At 35.8% G+C, this 27,238-nt stretch overlaps 1 protein-coding gene across 5 annotated transcripts in view; it reads right to left on the bottom strand.

Moving 5' to 3' along the window:
• The window catches only part of Miro (mitochondrial Rho GTPase), a 439,377-nt gene that overhangs the window by 261,299 nt on the left and 150,840 nt on the right, over positions 1–27,238 (bottom strand). For all 5 annotated transcript variants that reach the window (XR_016550640.1, XM_090415513.1, XM_090415514.1 and 2 more), the window contains exons 7-8: positions 12,818–12,868; positions 12,592–12,693 (exon numbers count right to left, since the gene is read on the bottom strand). Coding sequence is in view for 4 of the 5 variants with exons in the window: in XM_090415513.1 (XP_090271639.1) it covers positions 12,592–12,693; positions 12,818–12,868 (153 nt within the window). In the remaining variant the exon portion in view is untranslated. The remainder of the gene's footprint in view (positions 1–12,591; positions 12,694–12,817; positions 12,869–27,238) is intronic.

The raw sequence follows: 27,238 nt of genomic DNA, 5'->3' as shown, positions 1-27,238 counted from the left end.
CCATCTTATTCTTTGGCAACTTTTCTTTCCTTCTCTTGGTATCCACTCAGTGCTTAATTTTGTCCACCTCTCATCTGGCAGTCTACTAATATGGCTAGTCCATCTCCATTTACATGTAATAAATTTAGTTTAATCCTTTATCCAAGTGTAAGCAAACAAAGTTTGCGCCTGAAGTATCTTCAGGACTGAGGCAACTCGTGGTAAAGGTGGACCAAGCTCTCATCACTTGTCTCGGTGTCTCCCATAATGCAAAGCACATCTCCTTGTGGACATGTTAGGTAGTGGCCCTTCCCTTAATGCATAGCATTATACATGTCTGCAAGGAGATATGCATTGCATTATGGGAGACACTAAGTCAAGTAATGAGAGCTTGGTCCACCTTTACCACGAGTTGCCTCAGTCCTGAAGATACTTCAGGCACAAACTTTGTTTGCTTATACTTGGATAAAGGATTAAATTAAATTTATTATAGTCTAGCCAAGTGGGAAAAAACTTCCAACTCCATTTACATGCTTTACAACACTTCACAATATCTTCTACTGCAGTCATCTCTCTAATTCTAGTATTTTTTATTCTATCTCCTTTTTGTTATGTGAAGCATTCTCTTCTCCAAGGCTCTTTGGGCCACACACAACCTGCCTTACTGTTTTTAGTTGTTGCTAATGTCTCGCTTCCATAGGTAAACTGGAATAATGTATATATTAAATAGCTTTTTTTTTAGGTATATAGGTAAATTCCTAACAGATAATCTTTATTCCACCAAAATGCTTTTGTTAGACTTTTTGTCAGACTCCGTTTTAGAAAAATACATATGGCTTATTCATTATTATTATTATTATTATTTTAATGCTTATGTTTCTCTCACCCATGATAGGTTGTGAATCTATGGTACATTAATGCCAGGGGTGGTCTAAGGAATTTTCATTTATTTTATTTTTTTGTATAGTCTAGAATCCCTGCTTAAGAGACCAAACACAAATTTTTACAAATTTTACAAATAAATCATAAACAAATTATAAAACTTTCTTTGTCAACTTATTCTCACTTTAAATGTGGATTATTATATATCCAAAGATTTACAGAACTCTGGCTGCAAATGCCCACACAGAAATGCAGTATTAACATATATAAGTGTGTGTGTATGTAAAAATCAATCATTCCTTTCAGCTGACTGAAGATGAACAGCATTCATTGTATTGGATTTATGGACTATGGACTTATATTACAACAAAGAGGTCAGGTTAGATAGATGCTAGTTCCCTTACTGTAGTGTGTGTGTGTATTTTTTTTTTTTTTTAATGATTAAATGACTGAAAGCTGAGAGATATAAGTAAAAAATAGATTGCATGACTAGTTTCGTCTTCATAGAAGACTTCTTCGGGTGCATAACAAGATGAAACAACCAACAAAAATTGCAAAAGAACAAAAAATCTATACATTAAAGCATTAGCGTATTAACATTTAAAGCTGTACTGTGTATCTCCTCATTGTTGGGTGTGTGCATACATTCAACAGCTCATGACACTGAAGTTGGATGGCAGGATATAATTATAGTGTTTTAAAAACTTTATCTACAAAACTTAAATGCAGATCAGATCCTTATTATATTTCAATGATTTCTCAACAATCTGTCTTAAAGTAAAAAGTTAATACTGACATCCCTATATGGTCTGAATACAACTTGTTCTCCACATTTTTTCTCTTGTTATAGATGTGTACTGAGAGCTTGACTGAAATCATCTGGAATTCATCTTTCTGACCATGCACTTCTGAATTATGCAGTGCAGTTTTCTGTCTTTAGAAAGAATGTTAAAAGGACATAACATTCATACCAAATGTTATGTCCATGCTCAGTCCCACCACCATCCTGGGAGAAATTAGGCATCACTAACACCTCTTTTTCAGTGGGCTGCTCACTCATTGTGCTCTACTGAGGCATTACTATCACAAGAAATACATTTCATTAAAACCTACTTGTCCACTTGATTCGAGTCATTTGTGAATGTCACTGACTGTATGTAGTTTCTCTTTTTCTAATCTCTCCAGTCTTCCAAGACATCAACTATATTGCCATCCTATATGTCAAAGTATAGATGAATGAATCTCCAAATTGCTTAAGCCTATTGATCTCAGAGTGACTTTTCACCTGAATACTAAATTGACTTCTTTTCAGCAAAACTGGCAGATCTGTGGCTGTTAGCTGTGAGAAACATCTAGACTATATTAAATTCCATGAGTAATCTGGATTTGCCAAACATCAAATTTGTCAGAAAAAAAGAATAAAAATCCATAGTACTTACAATCCCTTAAGATCCACAACTTGCTCAGTTGGTTTGCATAACCATAATGTTAAGATAAGTTGGTTAGTCTTATGTCTAAGTATATATATTGTGTGTGTTTTCAGCAGTGTTTGCAACCAGTTTACCTGGTTGTAACCCAAATTCCTGAGGATGAAAAAGCGTGTCACCTCCATAAGAAATAAGCAAACTCACCTTCCTTAATGAAGATTCCCATTCCAAATTGCATCCCATTCCAAAGAAAAAGACCGAAAGTTCTACATAAAAGAAAAGCAATTTTCCTATGGAGTGGTTGTATAATAAGGCTGTGAAACCTTGCTGCAGCACTCAATCTGAACAATCTGATGGGCTTGAGCTATCTCCCTTTTGTTCTTTGCACCTTGTCCTTCTATGTGTTTTTTTTCTTCTTATTTATTTTTAAGAAGTGTCTTAGAAGCATGAATGTTAGATATGACAAAATGGAGTGCTCACAAGTAATAGATTGATTTGGAGGAAAATTGCTGATAGGAGATTAATAATAATGTAAACTTAATCATATAGTGCTGTCACAGTAACCTAAATACCCCTTGGGAGTACATATCAGGAAATTGATGATGATGATGATTTATTTTTAAACACACAAAAGTCATTTGGACTTCAGAGCAGTTTAAACTATACTACTCTAATTTTTTGAATGGAGGACATAACTTATGAAGCAACATTTCCATTGTTGCTTCATAAGTTATGTTACTTGTGCCTTGTTTAATTTTTGAATTCATACTTCAATAAGTTGATGATGATGATTATGCTATTTACACTTTGATGAAAATTTTATGCAATTAAAACTTCTAAGATAAGTGTTCTCTTGTATTAATTTTTATTTAAAATACAGGCTGCATCATCAAACTTATATCTGCTTATTTACAATATAGGTTAGAGTTGTTTGGAGCTGAATTCTCAACAGCCAATATTTCTGCTGTTTTTCCTAAAAACTATGAAGAGGTCTGCAACAAATTTCACATTATTCAAAAAACGTTTTTTTTTATTAGTCTCACACCCCTCATGCATGCACACACACGAGAGGTCTCAAAACCTAACAAATTACTACCATGTATGGACAAAGATTAAGAGAGAGAGAGAGAAAGGCATCTTTATTGATGTTCTTTGCAATCATCAAAAGGATGAAGGTTATCTTAACCTTCATCCAAAAAACTCGAGTAGACAAATGAAAGAAGTAAGTATGGTAGTTAACAGTTGAACTGTAAATGAATATTGAGCATCTGAAGCTCATGTTAAGCTTAGCAGAAATTGAGGAATGATGGATGCTACTTCAGTGGAAGAGTGCCCATAGAAATACATATAAAGCACATAAAGAATCATCTATGAGATAATAGTTGAAGTGAGCTTATCTTTGATTACTTAAATGCCACTTTTCAAAGTTTTTTTGGGAGTTTATTGGTGAACCACTGATGACAATATTCTAGGGTTGGGTGGATTTATCCAGTTAGAAGTTAGAGAGAAAGTAGCAGAGCTGAGGAGGATATCAAACTTTTTTGAAGGCTGAGAAAACTGCAAATATGATGTGTTTGTGTCAGGAGATGCTAAAGTAAATGTTAGCTAATAGAGAGAGAGAGAGAGAGAGAAGATTTCACAGCAAGGTGAACTAAAATCTTGTATGAAAAAAAAACAGGAAGATGGTTTAGTAGCATTTTATCTTCATCCCACTAAAGAATGGTGCAAAGATTAGTGTTTAAGGCACTGACTGTAGAAGAGCTTGAAGCCGAAGTGTTTGAGTACTGTAAGGCTTTTCAATGAGTAAGAATAGAAAATGCTGTTATTAGCAAAAACTACAGATGGATTTGAAGTCAATAATTAAAGTCAATTATGTATAGCAGAAAGACAGTAAGGGACAGAATAGAGCTATGGTCATATGTCTACATTACAATAATTTGAAAAGAGAGAGAGAGAGAGAGAAAGAGAGAATGAGAGAAATCTACAACACAATGAATTATCAAAAGAGAAAAGTAGTCAGCTATCCAATTACAAAGGGCAAAAGGAAGACTATAAGATGGTAAATTGTCAAGCAACCCTCTAGGAGGGTTATGCAATCAAATTTGTAAAAGAAATCTGTGTAAAAAGTTCTAACATGTTTTATTAGGCTTTGACTGGTCTTTGGCTTATGTACATAGATGTATAATTGAATTTTGCCATTACTGTTCTAGAGTGAAACTAAAAATGATTCTACTCTATTAAAAATGAAGCTTTAATAGAGTTCCTAAATACAAATTCTATTAAATTCCATCCAAACAGTGTAGTATATACTGTATATTATTAGTACAGGTATAATACTGATTTTTCAAGCACCCTTGGTTTTAGAGCTTTGACAGATCAGCTGTTTGCTGGACCTACAAGGTCAGGTAATAATAATTCATCAGTACACCTTTGATCCACTAATTACACCTCTAGCATGTCTCTAAAGCACTATGGACTGCTAGAAACTTAAATTTTCAGTGTAAATTAAATGTGAATTAAGTGATTAAATAAAATGCATTAGTATAAATGATATGATACAAGTGAATATGGAATTATGTTTACACCAACACCACTACTATTAGCTGTCCCTTGCTTAAAAACCCTAGCTATAGTTAAATGTAAGCACAATAAGCTAATAAGAATTAAGCAAAGAACAACCCAAAATCAAGGGATCACCATCAAGTGCAGGTGTAAATAATTAAGCCAGAATGTACACATGCAGTGCCTGTGCTGTCATCATGAGAATTTCAAATACACCACAGCAATTTTTTCTAGACTAAAGGAGGTGTTGGATCATTCACTGCCAGAAAATCAGTGGTGTGCCAGTATCAGTTTGCACTGCTTTGCCAAAACTCACCAATCAAAATTATCTGCTTATTACTAATAGAGTCGTCACTGACTTACATATGGATTATGTTCTACAAACTTTACTTAACTTGAATTTTAAGTAAATTGGATTTAAAACACCCTATTGATTATGTGTTTACAGTCGATGTTGCATCCACAGAATTCTCACACAGGTTTCAATATGTAATCATTAATATGCCAAGCAAAGTAATACAGTAAATATAATACAGCAGAAAATAATAATTAAAAAAAAAAAAAAAGTTTAATATGGCCATTTGACCATTTTTATGAAATTACCAAGAGATGACTGAAAAGTTTTCATTTCTATCTCTAGATTAATTCTGGAGCATTTACATTCCCCTTTCCACCTCTGTTCTGTTTTTGAGTCATGATTGTATTCTACTATAGAAAAGGCAAACACTAAAAATATACAGCACCAAAACCATTAAAAATATGCAACACCAAAACTCTAAAAATATAGCACATTGTGTTCAAAGCAAGAATGAGGAGAGCATATGCACAACTCATGTTGTGTTACTCAAGACTGCCATTAGATGGAATGAAAATAATGTAGGTTAAGGAAAATTTTCATAATTCACTATTTTCCTAGCCCTTCATGACAATTTGTGTAATTTAGAAACTGCTGGTATATGTATAATAAAGTTACGTAAGGAAGAATAAATTTAAATTGAAAACATTTCTATTTCATGATGAGTATTCATTACATCTTCACAAAGAACATATAACAACTGGACATTGTTCTAAAAATCAATACATAAGAGCAAGAATTCATCATAAAATGTTATTACAGTGTAATGTAATACTGCAGAAAATAATAATTTTAAAAAAATTAATTTAGCCATTTAACCATTTTTATAAAATTATCAAGAGATGACTGAACAGTTGTTTTCATTTCTCTCTGTAGATTAATTTTGAACCATTAACATTCCATTTTTCCATTTCTGTTCTGCTTTCGAGTCATGACTATTCTTCTACAGGAGATGCAAATGATAAAAATATATAGCACCAAAACCCTAAAAATAAACTATTAACCTCAAATTTTTATGAAGATATACATATGGATTATGTTCTACAAACTTTACTTAACTTGAATTTTAAGTAAATTGGATTTAAAACACCCTATTGATTATGTGTTTACAGTCGATGTTGCATCCACAGAATTCCCACACAGGTTTCAATATGTAATCATTAATATGCATCCTCTAATTTCAAATGAATTGTTTTTCTCTTTTTTGGGTTTTTTTCCTACAATAGTATTCACAATGGCTATGAAATTGACCCAACATTTTACAAATAATCATCATCATCAAATTCCTGATGTACCTTCAAGGGGTGTACAGGATGTGATAGTACTACATGAAAAATTTACATCATTAATAACTTCATATCTACAATTCTCCTCCAAATCAATTTTACCAGATCTTATATTTCTATCTTTTAAGGCACTTTTTTACTATATCAATCCACCTATATCTTGGTCTTTTTCCTGTCAACCTGGCAGAGAATATTTGTTTTACTAATCTTTCCTCTCCCATTCTGTTTAAGTGACCATAAAACCTGATATTAGCTCTGCTAACACATTCCTGGATGCTAAAAATGTCAAGTTCTTTCCTTTCCTAATATCCTCAATTTTTAATATGATACTGCCATTGATGCCATCTGTTCATGCTCCTAATATTTCTCAGGACTCTCATATCTGTCATGTCTAGTCTTTGATCAAGTGTTTTACTTCTGACCCAGCTCTCAGATCCATAAGTTAAAATTAGTTTGAACACTGTCTTGTATACAGATAATTTATTATTTTGACTAATTTCTCTCTTATTCCATATAAATTTATTTAGCTGACTTCCTACCTTACCAGCTTTGTTGATTCTGTTGTCTATTTCCATATTTAATTTAGCCCTTTAATTGCTGATTTTATATTCTACTGACATTGTCTCATGAGCTGAATTAATTTTGCAAAAAATTTATAAATAAAATCAATTAAAATTCTTACTTGAAGTGTATATCAAGAATGTATGATGCTGTCCGGACTTCTTACTGAAGTAAGAAGGCTGGACAGCATCATACATGCTTGATATACACTTGTTCACTCACAAAAATGACAACAATAGTGTTTTTTAAAATTTGCATAATCAAGGGGTGTCCACTTGATTAAGCAAATTGCACACATTAATTTATGTAGAATCACCAGGATCTTCTTCATCTAAAGTACACAATTCACTTAACTCGGACAATTCTTCTCCCAACTCATTTGTTGTTAACAATTCATCAATTTGATCATCAGTAAGATAACGCGGATATTTACTGGTAGACGCCATATTGTGACATCACGGAAATCTCCGCAGTCACGTGGTTTATGCATCGTGCTGCATATTATTATTATTATTATTCGTAACACCTCGAAGGAGTCCGGAGACTCTTCGCGGGAGGACACCTATTATACAACTCTCAGTCTCCACCCGAACCTCTACTACCAATCATCCACATTAACACCATCTACCACCTTCCACCACAACAAATAGAACAACTGTAAATTGCGTGTTCTGAAGGGCTGATTTGTCTGTATGCGGGATGAAAAATCGAGTTAACTCAACTGTAGCAGTGAAAGGGTTAATATCGTCACTAAAAACCGTGCGTAAGTAGCTTAAATGTGTTACTGGGTTCTAAAAGCTCTCCATTCACATACAGCAGATATCTTCAATGCTTCTGCCTATTTTCATTGCTTACCTTCATACCATATCTATTACAACTGTTATTCAATTTAGTCAGCGAATCTTGCAGACTTTTAGCAGATTTATTGAGAAGTATAACATCATGCATAAAGCAAAGAGCTGAGATTAACATCTCCAATTTTTGTACCAGGTTGAATACCACTTTCCATCATAATGTGATCCATATTGATAATGAATAACATAGGGGATAATGAACATCCTGGTCTGATACAAGATTTAACATTAAACCATCTTCCTGTACTTACTTCAATTCTAACTGCTGACTTACAATTCAAATACAGACTAAGTATTGCTTGACATAATGCCCCACTGACACCATACAACTGTAGCATTTTGAATAGCTTCTCTCTTGGCTCCTAGTCATATGCCTTTTCCAAATCGACAAAACATAATTACAGATCTATGTTATATTCCCATGATTTCTCAACTATTTATCGTAAAGTGAAAATCTGATCCTGACAGTCTCTATTTAGCCTGAATCCAGCTTTTTTTCACCAAGCTTCCCTTCCACAATCCTTCTAAACCGTTTCTCAAGTATACTTGCATATATCTTACCAGAAACATTCAGTAGAGAAATATCTCTATAATTCTCACATTCAATTTTATTTCTCTTTTTATATATGGGTACTATGAGAGCTCTACTCCAATAATCTGAAAATTGTCCCTTTGTCCAGTCCTTCTGAACTATGCAATGCAGCCACTGTAAGACTTTTATACCTCCATTTCAGCATTTATTTTTTCATCTACTCTTGCTGCCTTTCCACATTTCAGGCCTTTGATGGCTCTTTCTATTTCAAGTATGGATATGTATTTCTGACTGCATCCCTGTTGAGTGTTTTTTTACCACAGTACTATCACTGCCTGCTTGTTTCATTTCTATTCTGTCATGTCAATGCAAAACAATTGTAAAGATAATACAGAATGGTGTTAAAATTTTTCAAAGTAATTACTCAATACTTCAAGGATATCATTTTCTCCAGTTTTCATGTCACCTTTATGATCTCTAATTCTTTTTACAGCACTCTTTCCTCCATTTCTGAGCTTCTTCGACAACCTCCAGAATATCTTGCCACCTACTTGATATTTATTTTGTATGTTCATACCAAAGTCTTCCCATGACTTTTGTTTAACTAGTTTTACACAGTGTTTAGCTTTCTTACATTTGTCTTTGTATTCTCTAAGAGCACAAGCTGACTTATTTGCCAGGAACTTTTGATATGCTTTCTTCTTTTCCTTCACTGCCTCTTTAACTTCCTGTGTTTCCCCCATGGAATTCTGATGTTTCTATCCTTGCAGACAACTTCACCATATGCCTCTCTGGCTGAATCAATCAATTTTTTCTTCAGGTCTTGCCAATGAATCTCCAAGGTTTGGTTGCTGTTCTCAAACTCTTTCATTTTTTCTTCAATAATCTTTGTGTATTTTAGTCTACAGTTCACATCTGACAGTTGCTCAACTTTTATTTGCTTTAAAACTTTCTTACATGCTCTTCTTTTCATTATGAAATTCAATTTTATTCTGCTCAAGACTAAATAGTAACCATTTCCAATTTCAAATCCTCTGTACATTCTAGTGTCCTGCACTAGGGAGAAAACATCACTATCAACAATAACATAGTCAATGAGACTTTTCTTATTCCTTGCCTCTTCTCTCCATGTGAATTTGTGTACATTTTTATGTTAGAATGTTGTGTTAGTAATAACCAGTCCATGTCCTGAGCAGAAATCCAACAGGTATTTGCCATTATTATTAGTTTTGCTCTTTTCTCCAAATTTTCCCAAAATATTTTTGTATGTCTGAAATTCATATTCTACTCTGCTATATCTTTTCTTTATACCCCTTAGATAACTGGGAGAAGGATTTCACAAAGTCTTCTACAAACAAGAGCCTCTGTGGCTCAATCAGTTTAGACGAAGCCCTCTGGTCAGAAAGACCTGGGTTCGATTCCCTCAGTCACGTGTGGAACTTTTATCTGGTCCTTTCGACTAAAGGTGAGTTAGTCGGTCTCATACGGAGGTAGGGGGTTTTTCACCAGGAAACTGGTTTTTTGTCCACCAGAACAGGAAACCTGCCCTGTGAACACACATAGATTACAGTCATGAATACATTCCAGCCATGTGCCGGTCCTGAGTCTGGATAAAAATTGGGGTGGTTGGGAAAAGCAATGGTTAACTACCCTGTAAAGATCTCACCAGATGGCATCAGAAAAATCATAATAAAAATGAAGATATCCAAGGAACCTAACATCATTAGAATTCAGGATTGTTTAGCAGAATAAATTTAAGGTGCTGTGGTCACAAAGAAAAGAACAAGAGAGAAAAGATTAGCCAAACAGATGTCAATGCCAGAAAAAGACCACAATTTAAATGAACTGATGTTAGTAGTATCTTAGAGGACAGAAATGTAAGATCTGACAGTATCCTGTATTAGAACACATATTTGTGAATGCTAATAAATTAAAGGCCTCCAAGCAGAAAAGAGGTTGTTGCATTTTCAACTGTTTCTGAGAGAACTGAGGTGAGGAACAACAGTTTATTTAAATGCTAACTTGTATCCTTCTATTTTTTTGAGATGAGCTAAATATAGGCTTGCTTCTATTCTGTCATGTCAATGCAAAACAATAGTAAAGATAATACAGAATTGTGTTAACATTAATATCAAGATGTTATCATATCCTTCTATTATAATATCTGTATGTTAAAAAAGTATGTAATTATTTAAGTATATACTTTTAAGCATTTAAAACATATATTTAATGTTAGTAAGTTTATCAAAAGAGGAATATATTATTTTTATAAAATAATTCATGGTCATATAAACCATTCTGAATATTTATTTTTCCATGGATAAATGTTTTCAAAATACTGTCTATGCTATTTCTTTTACTGAGAATTATGTAAAAATAAATCATTTTCACATAAACCACATTCCTAAACACTTTTTATTAACATAGCAGTTATCAAAGATAGACTTTTAAAAAATGCTGTTATTTATTCTTAAATAACTGATGCACTCCATTATAAAATGAAAAGAGAGAGAGAAACGGTGGACTGAAGAACACATGAATAAAATAGATTACACAAATAGAACAATAAATAAGGTGAGGAACAAGCTGGATTCAGGCCAAACAGAGGCTGTCAGGATCAGATATTCACTTTACGACAAATAGCTGAAAGGTCATGGGAATATAACAGAGATCTGTATTTAAGTTTTGTAGATCTGGAAAAAGCATATGACAGGGTGCCAAGAGAGAAGCTATTCAAAACGCCAGTTGTATGGTGTCAGTGGATCATTATATCAAGCAATACTTAGTCTTTATTTGAGTTGTAAGCCAGCAGTTAGAATTGAAGGAAGTACAGGGAGATGGTTTAATGTTAAATCTGGTGTCAGACAAGGATGTACATTATCCCCTCTGTTTATTCATTATCTATATGGATTACATTATGAAGGAAAGTGGTATTAAACCTGATATCAAAATTGGAGATGTTAATGTCAGCTCCTTGCTTTATGCAGATGATGTTATACTTCTAAATAAATCCGCTACAAGTCTGCAAGATTCCCTGACTAAATTGAATAACTGTTGTGATAGATATGGTATGAAGGTCAGCAATAACAAGACAAAGATAATTAAAATAGGCAGAAGCACTGAAAAGATCAGCTGCATTGTGAATGGAGAACCTATAGAACAAGTAAAACATTTCAGCTACTTAGGCATGATTTTTAGTGAAGATGGTAAATTAAGTATAAAAATAGACAACGGAATCAACAAAGCTGGTATGGTAGGAAGTCAACTGAATAAATTTATATGGAATAAGAGAGAAATTAGTTAAAACACTAAATTAAATGTATACAAGACAGTATTCAAACTAATTTTAACTTATGGATCTGAGAGCTGGGTCAGAAGTAAAACACTTGACCAAAGACTAGAGACCGCAGATATGAGAGTCCTGAAAAAGATTAGGGGCGTGAACAGATGGCATCAATGGCAATATCATATTAAAAATGAGGATATTAGGAAAGAACTTGACATTGTCAGCATCCAGGAATGCATTAGCAGAGCTAATCTCAGGTGGAATGATCACTTAAACAGAATGAGCAAGGAAAGATTAGCCAAATGAGTGTTCTCGGCAGGAAAAAGACCCAGAGGAAGACCAAGATATAGGTGGATTGATATGGTAAAAAGTGTCTTAGAAGATAGATATATAAATATAAGATCTGACAATGTTGTAGCTTTGACAGGTAACAGATTGATTTGGCAGAAAATTGTAGGTAGGAAGTTAGTAATGATGTAAATTTTTCACGTAGTACTATCATATCCTGTACACCCCTTTGAAGGCAAATATCAGGAATTTGATGATGATTTTTTATGTTTCATGCTAAATGTTTTCTACTGTAATTTTATATATCACTTTAAAAGCATTCAAAAATACTAAAGATATTTTAACTATCAATATTATCAAAATTACTTTGAAGAAAAAATGGATAAGATGTAATATGCATTTAACACAATTTGAAATATATTTTCAGTTTCAAAAAATTCAGTGCAGTCCACCCTTTCTCTCTCTTGTCATTTTATAATGGAGTGCATCAGTTATTTAAGAATAAAGTCATACTGCATCAATCAAATATAGTATATATTAACCATTTACTTAGATAAATTTTCTTTTATGTTTACTCACATCTCTTTCTTCTGTTATATATAACGGGGCAGTTGGATGAAGGACAGCTTTTTGTGCATAGTAAAACAGCTCTGAGATGTTCTTTAAAGTTTTAGCTGAACACTAAACATTAAAAAACAAAAGCTGACTCTAAAAAGTATCATAAAAATACTTCACATTATTTTTTACATCAAACTGAAAAACATATGAATAAAATAGATTACACAAATAGAACAGAAATTCATACCTCAACACAAGACTCAATTTCAGCAAATTCATTCATAACTGGCAGGATCATCTATTAAAAAAAAAAGTTAATCAGTTTATAAAAATTAAATAAAAGCAGCACATCTTAACTTCAATTCTATACTATATGCTTAAACACTTAATCTTTTTATAAATTTCATAATTATAATTTTTATTAAAATGTATATAGCAAAGTTTATGTAACTAGAATGAAATTCTCCTTTACATATCAAAGTGGGTTATGTATTAAAACAGATTAATAACTATAAATTACCAAAAATAACAGTCATGAAATAATATCTTATATTAGAAGTATGAAGTTTCAGCATACATGGATTTTTTTGAGGATGAAGATGATGTTCCATTCTATGGAATTCAATAATGCCAAAACATTTTTGGCACCATTAAATATTTCATCATCATCAAATTCCTACCATGTACCCTTAAGCGAGAGGGGAACAGGATATGATAGTACTACATGAAAAATTTACATCATTACTAACTTCCTATCTACAATTTTCCTCCAGATCAGTCTGTTACCTGCAAAGACTCCAACATTATAAGATCTTATATTTCTATCTTCTAAGGCACTTTTTATCGTATCAATCCACCTATATCTTGGTCTTCCTCTATCTTTTTCGTGCCAGCCTGGCAGAGAACACTTGTTTTGCTAATCTTTTCTCTCCCATTCTGTTTAAATGACCATACCATCTGAAATTAGCTCTGCTAATGCATTCCTGGATGCTGACAATGTCAAGTTCTTTCCTAATATTCTCATTTTTAATATGATATTGCCATTGATGCCATCTGTTCATGCCTCCCAATCTTAAGTAAATGTAAAGATATGTAAAGGAGAGCTCTATAGTTTTTATAATGAATATGGTATGGCTACATGATTCCACAAATATTTGATCAATTAATCAGTCCAAATAAGCTATATGATCTCTCAATTATCTGACTTTCAAATAACCAAACCGTCATTTAATTGCAGGTTTGGTTATTTGAAATAGGTTTATGTGTTAACTGACTGCAGGTACAACACAATGAAACGTATCTTCGTTTAACCAACCTTTCAATTATCTAACCAACAAACCGATTTCCTCTAGAATAGATAATTGATAGATACTGTATGTAGAAATTATAATACTAAATTTTTACAAAAATACCATTAAATGCATTACTACTACAAAATTTGGAAATATGGGTTTCAGGACAATCTTGGTAGAATATGCTTAAATGTTGTCAAGAAGTTTTTTTTTTTTTTTATCTAATTATTTATATCTAGATAAAATCTAGTTGTTTATATTTAGTCTGAATGTTTCAATAAAATCTGAAAGATGGTATGGCAGAGCTAATTTCGGGACAATCTTGGTAGAATATGCTTAAATGTTGTCAAGAAGTTTTTTTTTTTATCTAGTTATTTATATCTAGATAAAATCTAGTTGTTTATATTTAGTCTGAATGTTTCAATAAAATCTGAAAGTAGCTGAGAGTATACTTTTACATATTATTAAATTTAATTGCAGAAATTGGACATATGTAGTAGCACAATAACGGAGGCAGAGTGTTAAACTTCATTTAACAAAGTTAAACTAAGTTTAATTCATTTTGTATAACATGGAGTGTGTTGAGCACGAAGAGTGCAAAAGAAAAAAGAGAATGGTAAAAGAATCTGTCAGAAGGGTATACTGATTAGGCAAGTAGAGGAATGTGAGTGAGATCTTTAATGAAGAATCAAAAGAAAACAAAACAGGTAAAGAGAAAGGGAGAAAAAAAAATTGTGAATGAATGAAAGCGGTAGTTACATAGTAGTAACAGGTGAAAGAGGCGAGTGGGAAATAGGTAATATGAAAGTAGTAAAAGAGTATAATAACAGAAATTTCACAACTGTTGTGAGTACTCCATAATGCGAAACAGGATTTGGAGGGAATGGAAAACCAGTTGATAAGCATCAAGATAGTTAAGGAAAAACAGAGATGAAATATGGGGAGGGGGAGGGAGATAAGTGTGAAAGAAAGAAAAGGATGTCAAAAAGGATATAGTGATGTATAGTAGTTCAATAATTAGGGATATGCACTTGATGAGCAAATAACAAAAATATGTTTTTCAGGAGTGAAAACGTTTTTTGTTCACATGATGTGAAAGGGGTTGTGAGAGAGAACAATGACTGCTAATGATTCAATGTGAAGATTATTTGAGGCAGTATGACATGAGATAGAGCTGAATAGGATGAAATACTTAATCAGATATTGCTACAGACCTGGTAATTTGGATGGTAGTGACCATGTAATGTATAATCAAATTAGCCAAGCAAATAAGAAAAGAGTGATTTTAATTATGGCAATATAGAATGGGATGATGAGATAGCAATCAGTTTGAAACTAGAAATGAGTTTGAGGGATAACTACCTCAAGTAGTATGTATCAGAGGACACACAAAGATCGAGATCTTGGATTTGATCATCTCATCAGAGGATGTTATGATAAATGAGGTGTTACAGTTGGTGAGAGTGACCATGAAGTGATTACCTAGGTGGCTGCCAGCAGTGTGAGGAACATCTGTGAGGAAAGAATATATGTGGAACTACAAAGCCAGTGATTATGAAAAGCTCAGGAGACATCATGCAAATATAGCATAGAATGAAGAGTTGGGTGGAAAGGAGATCAATGCTGCTCTGGTGATATTCAAGAGCTATCTAGAAGAATGTCTGAATGTATTCCAAGGGTCAGAAGGTTAAATAAGGAAGGTGTATAAAGGATGAATGAAGAGATTAAGCATGCAATACAAGAAAAAAGTCATTATGAGGCAACATAAGATGAGTGGCAATCATCAATTCCATAAGGATTACAAAGAATGGACAAGGAGACTGACTAAGTAGGTAAGGGTAGCAAAAGCGCATTATGAGTGGTAGTTAGCTAATGAAGCCAAAAAAAATCCTAGGGAGTTATTTCAATATGTAGCCAGCAAAAAAAATGAATGATTATGGAAGGATGACATTGATTCGAGAAAACAGTATAACAACAACTACTGTGGAGGATATAATTGAGATATTTAATGAGCAGTTCATAAAAGCCTTTCAATCTTGTGAATGTGACATCATGGAGAGTTTGACAGCAGTGGGTGATGAGGAGGAGAGACTGACTGTAAGTAAGCGAACTTGATGTTAATAAGGCTGTGTGTGGGACATGATGATATATCATCATGTATTTTGAAAGAATGAGACAGGGAGTTGACATCTGCTTGACATATTTGCTTAATATGAGTCTTATATCGGGTCAAGTTCCAAAGGATTGGAAAGAAGGCAAGATTTTCTGCTTCATGACAGAACTCGAGCATCAATTTATAGACCTATCTGTGTGTATGTTGTTGCAGTTAAACTGTTGAAGAGCTGGTGAGAACCAGGATCCAGAATTGGGTTGACAACAGTCATATTATCTTTGATGGAGGACAGGGATTTGCTAAAGAGAGGTCATGTTTTAGTAATCTACTTACTTATTACAACAAGGTGATGGATACAAAGGAGATGGATACACAGTAGCATACTTAGATTTTGCAAAGGCTTTTGATACATTACTGCATGATAAGTTAAGTCAAACTAGAGCAGATAGGGTTGGATATTAGACTAGTGCACTAGATTGGAGAATGACTATCTGATAGGTATCAGCAAGTTGTGTATATGGAGGGGATATTCTGGAAGAGGAAAGTCACTAGTGGTGTGCCTCAGGGATCTGTTTTAGAGCCATTATTGTTGAACCTGTATGTTAATGATAATGGGGAAGATTCAGATGGGGATATTCACTTGTTTGCAGATGATGCAAAGTTTGGAAAAACTATGAGGAGTAGAGCAGATGTTCTGGCTTTACAAGAAGACTTGAATAGATTGAATGAATGGGCAAAGGAGCGGGGACAATTTCAATGTAAGGTTTCAAAATTTAGGAAACCAAGATGGGATGGAGAATTTATACTTGATGGGGATATATTGTTGGAGGTGGAAGAAATAAGAGATTTTGGGGTGATGGTGAATAAGGATATAAAATATAGAGCACACAGTGCCAAAATTGTGAGGACAACACAAAGAATTCTGGGAATGATGCAGAGGACACTGACTTATAGAAGTAAGGAGATTCTTGTTCCACTCTTTAAGGTCTTGATTAAGCCACATATAGAATACTGTGCACAGATTTGGTTACCTGGTTTTCAAAAGGACAAAAAGATGTTGGAAAGGGTCCAGAGGTGAATGGCTAAGGTAGTTTCTGATCCCTGGAATATTGAATATGAAGAAAGGTTGAGAAGAAGCAATTAGAGAGTTCAGTGGATAGGAGAAAGAAGGGTGATATGATAGAGACATACAAGTTGGTAAGGGGTTGCTATAGGATTAAAACTGAAGAGGTTTTTAATAAAATGGTGGGAAATCGGGGAAGAGCAAGAGGTTATCCCTGGAAGCTGCATAAGGAGAGTGTGAGCAAGGAAGTGAAAAGCAGGTTTTTTGCAATGAGAGTTGTGACTGATTGGAATGCATTGCCTGAGAGTGTGCTGTCTGCAGAAAATTTGAATGTGTTTAAGGCACAGTAAGATGAGATCTGTGTATGACATAGGGACTTCCTAGATGAGTCTTAGACTCCATGGGATCTTAGGATAATAAAAATTATTATTATTAATCAGGAGAAATAGTATGCAGCTTGTTGATATATAAAGTGGTTTTGATGATAAAGGATTTGGACTTATAGAATGAATCATCATCGTCATCATCAAATTCCAGACATGTACTCTCAAGGGGGTGGTACAGGAGATGATAGCACTACATAAAACTTACATCATTACTAACTTCCTATCTACAATTTTTCTCCAAATCAATCTGTTACCTGTCAAGACACCAACATTATCAGATATTATATTTCTATCTTCTAACGCACATTTTACTTTATCAATCCACCTATATCTCAGTCTTCCTCAGGGTCTTTTTCCTGCCAACCTGGTAGAGAACACTTGTTTTGCTAATCTTTCCTCTCCCATTCTGTTTAAGTGACCATATCACCTGAGATTAGCTCTGCTAATGCATTCCTGGATGCTAACAATGTCAAGTTCTTTCCTAATATCCTCATTTTCAATAGACTTGATATTGCCATTGATGCCATCTGTTCACACCCCCTAATCTTTCTCAGGACTCTCATATCTCTGGTCTCTAGTCTTTGGTCAAGTGTTTTATTTCTAACCCAGCTCTCAGATCCATAAGTTAAAATTGATTTGAACACTGTCCTGTATACAGCTAATTTAGTGTTTTGACTAATTTCTCTCTTATTCCATATAAATTTATTAAGTTGACTTCCTTCCATACCAGCTTTGTTGATCCTGTAGTCTATTTCCATATTTATATTTTTTTTATTTATATTTATATTTTAAGATTTAGGGACACAAAACACACATGTTGAAAAGATTATTTTACTGATTAATAATAATATAATAACTTGACGTTTTGACCCCTGCATTGAGGTCATCATCAGAAGGATACATGTGTATTTCCATATTTAATTTACTATCTTCATTAAAAATTGTGCCTAAGTAGCTGAAATGTTTTACTTGTTCTATAGGTTCTCCACTCACAATGCAGTTGATATTTTCAATGTTTCTGCCTAGTTTCATTGCTTTTTAATGTTAACCTTCATAACATAGCTATTACAACAGTTATTCAATTTAGTCAGGGAATCATGCAGACTTGTAGTGGATTTATTTAGAAGTATAACATCATCTGCATAAAGCAAAGAGCTGAGATTAACATCTCCAATTTTCGTATCAGGTTGAATACCATCTTCCTTCATAAGGTGATCCATATATAGATAATGAATAACAGCTGGAATAATGTACATCCATGTCTGACACCAGATTTAACATTAAACCATCTCCCTGTACTTCCTTCAATTCTAACTGCTGACTTACAACTCAAATAAAGAGTAAGTATTGCTTGATATAATGCCTCATTGACACCATATAACTGTAGCATTTTAATTTACTTCTCTCTTGGCACCTTGTCATACGCCTTTTCCAGATCTACAAAACTTAAATAGAGATCTTTGTTATATTCCCATGATTTCTCAAGAATGAATTATGCATTAAATGGATTTTGTGTTAGATAACTGGGGAAATGATTTAAATAAATTCATTGTCATTTGCTCTTATAACTAGTTTTTTGAAACCTTCCTACAAGGATTCTCTATTGGAAATGTCTTATCACCCATCCTTCCCAACTTTAACATTTTGTATTAGATGACTGGAGAAAATATCGTTCAGTAAGCAAGTGAAAATAAATAGTCAAAGAAACTGAATATGACAGAGTGGCCACATGAAAACTTGGACACGTGCAAAAGTGAGATCAAAATTGTTATGAGAGAGAAAGAATGACAGTATGGAACAGATGGTAGTAAGACTAGTCTTATAACATGAATAGGAAAGTAGCTGACTGTCAGGCATTATAGTGAGTAATATGAAGGTGACAATTTTAAGAGGAGGGTGATGATCAGTGGGCACCACAGGGTTCTGTGCTTGGGTTGTGGTTGTTGTTTAGCTTTTACATTAATAATAATGGGATTGGTCTGGAAAGTGCATCATTAACAAATTATTATTATTATTATTATCTGAGACCTCTAGGGAGTCAAGGAGACTCATTGAGGAAGGCTATAAATCACCCAAACCAGCTATCATACCTTATCTTAAATTCATTCACACTAGATGCACTCACTACCCCTAACGGCAAATTATTCCACTCACTGCTCTCTGGGAGAAAAACCTAGCTCTTATCCCTTTCTTGACTGAGAACAACCTTAAATTCCATGGATGCCCCACGTGTTCTCTCCCCGCCTTCCATATAACGAAAAATTTCATCATTTGAAATGCTATAACACCCATTCAAAAGTTTATAGACCTCTATCATATCACCCCTCTTTCTCCTGTTAAAGAGTCTGTAATCCACATACTCGCAATCTGTCCTCATAATCTGGATATAATCTTTGTAACTCTTCTTTGCACCCTTTCCACAGCTTCTTTATCCCCTTGGAACCCGGGAGACCAAATCTGAGCACAATAATCCAGGTGGGGTCTTATCAAAGCCATATAAAGAGGCAAAATGACTTCCTTATCCTTACATGTCAACTTTCACTTCAACATTGCAATTATCCTCTGAGTTCTATTTGCAACTTTTGCTATGTGACCTTTGAACTTTAAATTCTTATCCTAATACACCAAGATCCCTTGCCTCTTCAGTTTCTTGTAGTAAAACCCGCTAATATAATATGCCACTGGAATTCTAATGGAACGCCAAAGCACATAACTTTACACTTACTAACATTAAACTGACAGTCATTTTTGTTCACCCAAATTTCCAGTCTATTCAAATCATTTTGTAATTGCTGAATATCAGTAGCATCCCTGATTGCCCTGCCTATCTTTGCATCATCGGCAAACAATTGCACATCTGATGATAGACCCTGCCTGATGTCGTTAATGTATAGATTGAACAATAATGGCCCAAGGACTGAACCCTGAGGTACACCACTGGTTACCTTATATCTGGCTGATTTACACCCACTGAATACCAACCATCCCCTGATCACAGTCAAGAGATTATATTCCAATCCCATATTTTCCAGTTTATGCAACAGTTTATGCAACAGCCTTTCGTGTGATATCTTATCAAATGCCTTAGAAAAATCAAACATTATCATAGTGCAGTGGTGGTGAACCTTTTTATGTCCGTGTGCCAAAAATTTATAAATCAAGTTGCTGACGTGCCGGCCTTCAGCAACTAATTAATTAATTAACATTAATTAATACAAAATAAATTGCAGAATTTTATTGAGGCGAGTTTAAAAATTAACATAGAATTTCATAAAAGTGAACTCATAATTTGACATACACCTTGTCGTATACAAATCAATATCAACCTATTATCAATTCATTAATTTATCAATATATCAATTTATTAATGAAATTTTTGCTGTTGTACATTAGATGCCAAATGCTTTATATCAGATTCATATTTTGTCAATTTTAGTAATACACACGCGGAACTAGATTCATCAGTCATTCTATTTCTTAAACTGTCTTTTATAAAATTCATTTCGGAAAATAATGACTCACAAGCATATGTAGAGTAGAAAATTAATTATGGCATACTCATAAAGAGTATTAATACACTTATGTATATGGTGTGGCATGTTGACAAATATAAAAGTATGCATTTAAATTAGTTATCAATCTAATGCTACAATATTGTAGTTTCCTCATTCCAACATCATTAAATCAACTTGTGGTAAGTTTCATTGACATATCCCATTCTGATCACCAAACATTTATATTATTCAGTATAAAATTATTGATTATTGTATTCTTAAATTGATTTTAATGATGTTGGCTTGAAAAAAAAAATGGTAGTGAGAAAAATATTTATGCATTGTAACTCACCGTAGAAGTCAGGGGAGCAGGGGAAGCAGCAGAAGGATGTCGACTTGTCGGGGAACGCTTACCGTCGAATATAACTTGCCCTCGGGTATAACTGGCACCCCTGATTTCACTTTACGAAAAAAGACGTTAAAAGGTTTTGCATATATACCCCCACACGAAAAACAACACGCCCTCCCCAACAGTCATATACTGTAGATGCAAAAAAAAAGTTTTATTGTATCCCTGAATAAGGTACAGGGGCTTTTGCAGTCTGTGTAATATATTTCTCAACAAATAGTGCAATTAGAGACAGCTGGAATAAAAACAGTGCTAATTAATGAATCACATGTACCCCTCTCACAGAAACTACCCTCTATAGGCAAGCAAAACCATATGTTGCACCGGAAACAGAATACATAACTAAAACTATTGTCTAATTTTTCAATTACATGAAATAAGTATTTGTTTGATTGAATTTGAAATTCTCAATGTCATTATGACAGATCACAAAGGCTAACTTCAAATAAAATTCTACCATGAACTGAAACATATAATTCTTGTGTGAGTTCCCCTTCCAGCTCAAAAGCAAAGCAGCAGCAATAAAAATCAACCAACGGTTGAAACTTTGTGTGAGTTGAGCCTGCTGGTAATGAGAAGTTCTATCAGAACGATAAACAACACCCCGTCGTGAATGTGTTAAAACTAAGAAATATATAGTGAACGTTGTTATGACAGTTGCAGATGTTATGGAATTCGGTTGAAGAGAATTAGCATTTCAACTCAAAAATTTTTGGTTCCATTTGTCTTTAGGTCGCGTGATCTTTTGTTAATACTGCACCAATCAAATTTATAAGTGTATAAAAGGATATCATACGTACATCACTGACGTGCTATCTCTGGCACGCGTGCCACAGGTTCACCACCAACGTCATAGTGTATCCATTCCCTTTATCCAAGTCGGTCATAACATTGTTATAAAATATGAGCAAATTGCTAAAACATGACTTTCCTTTAGCAAACCCATGCTGTTCCTTGCAGAGTATAGCATATTTATCTATCCATTTCTGTATGTGAGTTCTTACCAACTTCTCTAAAATCTTTACTACCACACCAGAGATACTGATAGGTCAGTAGTTAGAAACATCAATTTTTGCACCACCCTTGTACAATGGAACTATCATCCATTCCTGGGGTATCGTTCCTGAGCTGAGACTCAATTTATACAAATGTGTGAAAGGCCTAGCCCATTCAGCTAAACATTCCTTTAGTAAACGGGTTGATATTCCATCTGTCCCTATTAACAAATTCTTATCCAGGTTATGCAACAGCTCTTCAACCTCATTTCATGAACCTCTAACTCTTCATCCAACGTAGCAGTAGCACTGTGCACCATGTTACATACACCTGGTTGATATATCTTAGCAAAGTGAGCACTCATTAACTGAGCAATCTCCTTAACTTCCAACACTCGAGTACCATCTGCATCCAATAAAGTTATTCTTCCACATTCATTCTTTCTTTTGCTTGTGGCATAACGATAAAATTCTTTTGGATTGCCTATAGCTTGCATGGCCAATTTCTTTTCATACTCCGTTTTAGCTTTGCTTGCAACACGATATTCTTTCCACATCATCTTCTACTTGTGGATCTCTTGCTTAATAAGGTTGCACATTCATTTCACTCCCAACCTATTTATTCTTCAAACCCTAATGCTACATTGAGATACCACCTCATTCAAGCACTTTTTCAAAGATTATCATGCATTGCTGACATTTTTCCTATTCAGTAACTGATACCATGGGGCCAAAGATAGTATTCTCCTAAGTTGATCATAAATTCCAGCTTTGTAGTGCAAATTGTAACCTGTTTTAATCAGAGCTTCAATACAAGTAGATACTTCCCAAGAAAGTACAGCATGATCACTGTCACAAATTGGTGGTAAAATAGCCATATTCTTGACAGAGACCCCTTTTGATGCTATGAGCAAATCCAATACTCTCTGACCTCGAGTTCATTCTTTCACATGCTGCTTGAGAAAGTTGTCTTGCAACAATTCAATAAATTCCTCTTCTTTCTTAACATGAGAATTCTCTTCTATCCAATCAATGTTTGGAAAATTAAAGTCACCCAATGATCATTCGCTTGGTATACATAAGGCTAAATTTGCGATGCATTTCTTCGTCACCTGCAACCGAGTTGCCAAGTCTGTAGCAACACCCCCACCATATATTTCAATCTATTAACCTCCACTTCACACCAGACAGACTCAAACAAACCGCTAAATGGGACATTGTTACCATCATTGTTTTCTTGTGTTTCTACTCTAACTGGACTTAAGTCATTTGATATCATTAGTAGCACTCCTCCTCTCCTATCTCTTCTGTCATTCCTAAAAATAGTATACCCATTACACTCGATCTTACTTACCATATCTGATTCTGATAGTCAGGTTTCACTAATGCCAACAATCTTAGGCCACATTGTCTTCAATAAAGCAACAAACTCAATCCCTTTGTTTCTAATGCTCCTGGCATTTGTGTATAGATATAATAAATTACCACCTAGCCTATTCTTATAATTAGATAAGCAATCTATTTGGTCTTGTTCTATAATTTTCTCTTTTCCCTCCCCAGACATACTTAAAAGGTCTGAGCCAAAAGCAAATTTTTCCACTTCTTCGCACATACATTGGGGGTGGGGGGGGGGGGGGGTGGGGGGGGGGGGGGGTGGGGGGGGGGGGGGGTGGGGGGGGGGGGGGGTGGGGGGGGGGGGGGGTGGGGGGGGGGGGGGGTGGGGGGGGGGGGGGGTGGGGGGGGGGGGGGGTGGGGGGGGGGGGGGGTGGGGGGGGGGGGGGGTGGGGGGGGGGGGGGGTGGGGGGGGGGGGGGGTGGGGGGGGGGGGGGGTGGGGGGGGGGGGGGGTGGGGGGGGGGGGGGGTGGGGGGGGGGGGGGGTGGGGGGGGGGGGGGGTGGGGGGGGGGGGGGGTGGGGGGGGGGGGGGGTGGGGGGGGGGGGGGGTGGGGGGGGGGGGGGGTGGGGGGGGGGGGGGGTGGGGGGGGGGGGGGGTGGGGGGGGGGGGGGGTGGGGGGGGGGGGGGGTGGGGGGGGGGGGGGGTGGGGGGGGGGGGGGGTGGGGGGGGGGGGGGGTGGGGGGGGGGGGGGGTGGGGGGGGGGGGGGGTGGGGGGGGGGGGGGTATTACGTGGTATGATTATTAACTTAGATTGAACCTTTGGTTTATAATTAAACTTTAATAAATATTTTCCGATATTTCAGCAACGTCACGTTGCCATCTTCTAAAGGAACTTACAAAAAAAGTTACGTGCACGTAGGCACTACAACACAGAAACTGGGAATGAAGAGATGAAGCTATTGTTCTCCTAACAGTCCTGATGGTGCCCTCTAGCAGGCTAAGTAGGTGTTCTTGGCCGTTGGGCTGAAGGTCTGCTGATGTAGGCCTCCCAAATTTGGGGCAGTCGCATACAACCAAATTTATTGAGGTTTGGAGAATTTCTTAGGGCTGAGGGTGATTCCATAAAGAGTCTTTCAAATTTGTATTTGCTACGGTGTATCACTATAGCTTTCTTCCACCGTATTCTGTGGCGTGTATCCAGAGCATGGTCCGCAAGCCCTTAAGAGAGAGCCTTTAAGAGCTCCTTAAGAGAGTCACTTCTTGGCCTGTAGAAGTTACCAACAGATTAAAGCCGTTTAACTCTATAACCCCCCCCCCCCCCGAATTTACGGACTCCCAAAAATACACAAAGAAAATGTGCCATTACGTCCCATAGTGGATGGCATTGATTCCCCCACATACAAATTAACTAAACATTTGGCCAAAGAGCTCACACACTATACTGGCAACACACCATCACACATAAAAAACTCAGCCCATTTCAAAGCCAGCATAGAAAACCTTACACTCCAACATACTGACATAATGGTCAGCTTTGATGTCTCCTCTTTATTTACAAATGTCCCACTCAAGGAAACTTTAGAGCTAATCCAAGCTAAATTTTCTCCCGATATCTCAGCCTTATTTCAGTTCACAATGAACTCGGGGCTATTTCGTTTGGCAGGGAAAATTCTACAAACAAATAGAGGGGATAGCCATGGGTTCACCACTCTCCCAACCCTTGGCCAATTTCTTTATGGAGACCTTTGAAGAAAAAGTCTTAGCCTCTGCCCCACAAAAACCAACCATATGACTAGTTGATGATGTGTTCGCTATTTGGCCACATGGGTCTAAAACACTTCTCTCCTTCTTAACACACTTAAACAACCAACACCCCAGTATCAAATTCACTATGGAAAAAGAGGAAAACAACAGCCTCTCTTTCCTAGACACACTAGTCACCCGCCAGCCTAATGGAACCTTGGTTTTCTCAGTTTACAGAAAACCCACCCATACAGGCAGATACATTCACCAACAATCCCCCCCCCCCACAACAATATGGAGTAGTGAAAACACTATACAACAGGGCTAAACTAATCTGTTCAAACGACTTGGCCCTAAACACTGAACTAAATCACATCCTCAACACTTTCTCAGCCAATGGCTACCCCCCCCCCCAAAAAAAAAATCCAAAAAATATTAGAACCTACAAACCACAGATCCCCTCCACAACAAGGATCACTCTAAATCCATCACCATTCCCTACATCCGAGGCACCTCGGAAAAGATTACCAAAATCTTAAAAAAACATGACCTGACCTCCTGTTACAAACCTTACAGAAAATTGGCGTCCCTTATCCGCTCCACTAAAGACCAACCACTTCCCCTTGACCTACCTGGTGTTTACCAGGTCCCTTGCAGTTGTAAACTGTCTTACTTTGGCCAAACAGGCAGGACAGCGAATATCAGAATTTCGGAACACAAGGACTACATCCGTTTTCACAAACACAGTCATTCTGGACTTGCGAACCATGCTCTTGATACACGCCACAGAATACGGTGGAAGAAAGCTACAGTGATACACCATAGCAAATATAAATTTGAAAGACTCTTTATGGAATCAGCCTTAGCCCTAAGAAATTCTCCAAACCTCAACAAATTTGGTTGTATACGACTGCCCCAAATTTGGGAGGCCTACATCAGCAGACCTTCAGCCCAACGGCCAAGAACACCTACTTAGCCCGCTAGAGGGCACCATCAGGACTGTTAGGAGAAAAATAGCTTCATCTCTTCATTCCCAGTTTCTGTGTTGTAGTGCCTACGTGCACGTAACTTTTTTTGTAAGTTCCTTTAGAAGATGGCAACGTGACGTTGCCGAAATATCAGAAAATATTTATTAAAGTTTAATTTAATTTATATCCTTAACTACGTTGTTCAATTCCTTAAGTGTTTTAATAATGCATAACCAACATATAAGCCTGTCTACGAGAGACAGAACTTAAATAAAAATAAACTCTGCATTTTTTCAAGGCAATAGTTATATGTATTGAATTACTATATTTGTTAAATCATTTTACTACTAGGAGAACAATATAAAATACTTGAAACTGAGTCTCTGAAACTGGTCACTGTAACCAGAGCAGACGCAAGTGACTTTCAATGATGCGTTACTCTGGCGCGCACAGAAATCTACCACTCCCACTACTACAACTTGCACAGAGAAACAGTAGATTTTATCAATTGAGTAATCTTTCTAAAGCAATTTTGATTCCGTGTTGAGAATATAAATTGTTTCCGTCATCTGAAATAATGAATATAACTAGTATATCAATCAGAAAATCTGCGGACGAAACTAATGGCTAAATTGATAATACATATAATTTAATATAGTTTTTATCCTGCCGCGGGCCGCATAAAATCACGTTGCGGCGCGCAGGCCTGCTGCTGGCCACCTATGATCTAGATAATTGTATGTTAAAGTTAGGAATGATAAGGACATTTCCAATAGAGAATCATTGTAGGAAGGTTTGAAGAAACTAGTTACAAGGGCAAATGACAACGAATATCAGCTCAATATTGCCTAGTGTGAAGTCATTGCAGGCA

The sequence above is a fragment of the Typopeltis vanoorti genome, chromosome 3, assembly GCF_054136105.1.
Source record: "Typopeltis vanoorti isolate ZY-2024b chromosome 3, IOZ_Tvanoo_1.0, whole genome shotgun sequence".
Classification (NCBI taxonomy): Eukaryota; Metazoa; Arthropoda; class Arachnida; order Uropygi; family Thelyphonidae; genus Typopeltis; species Typopeltis vanoorti.
This window is presented reverse-complemented; position numbering and strand designations above follow the sequence as displayed.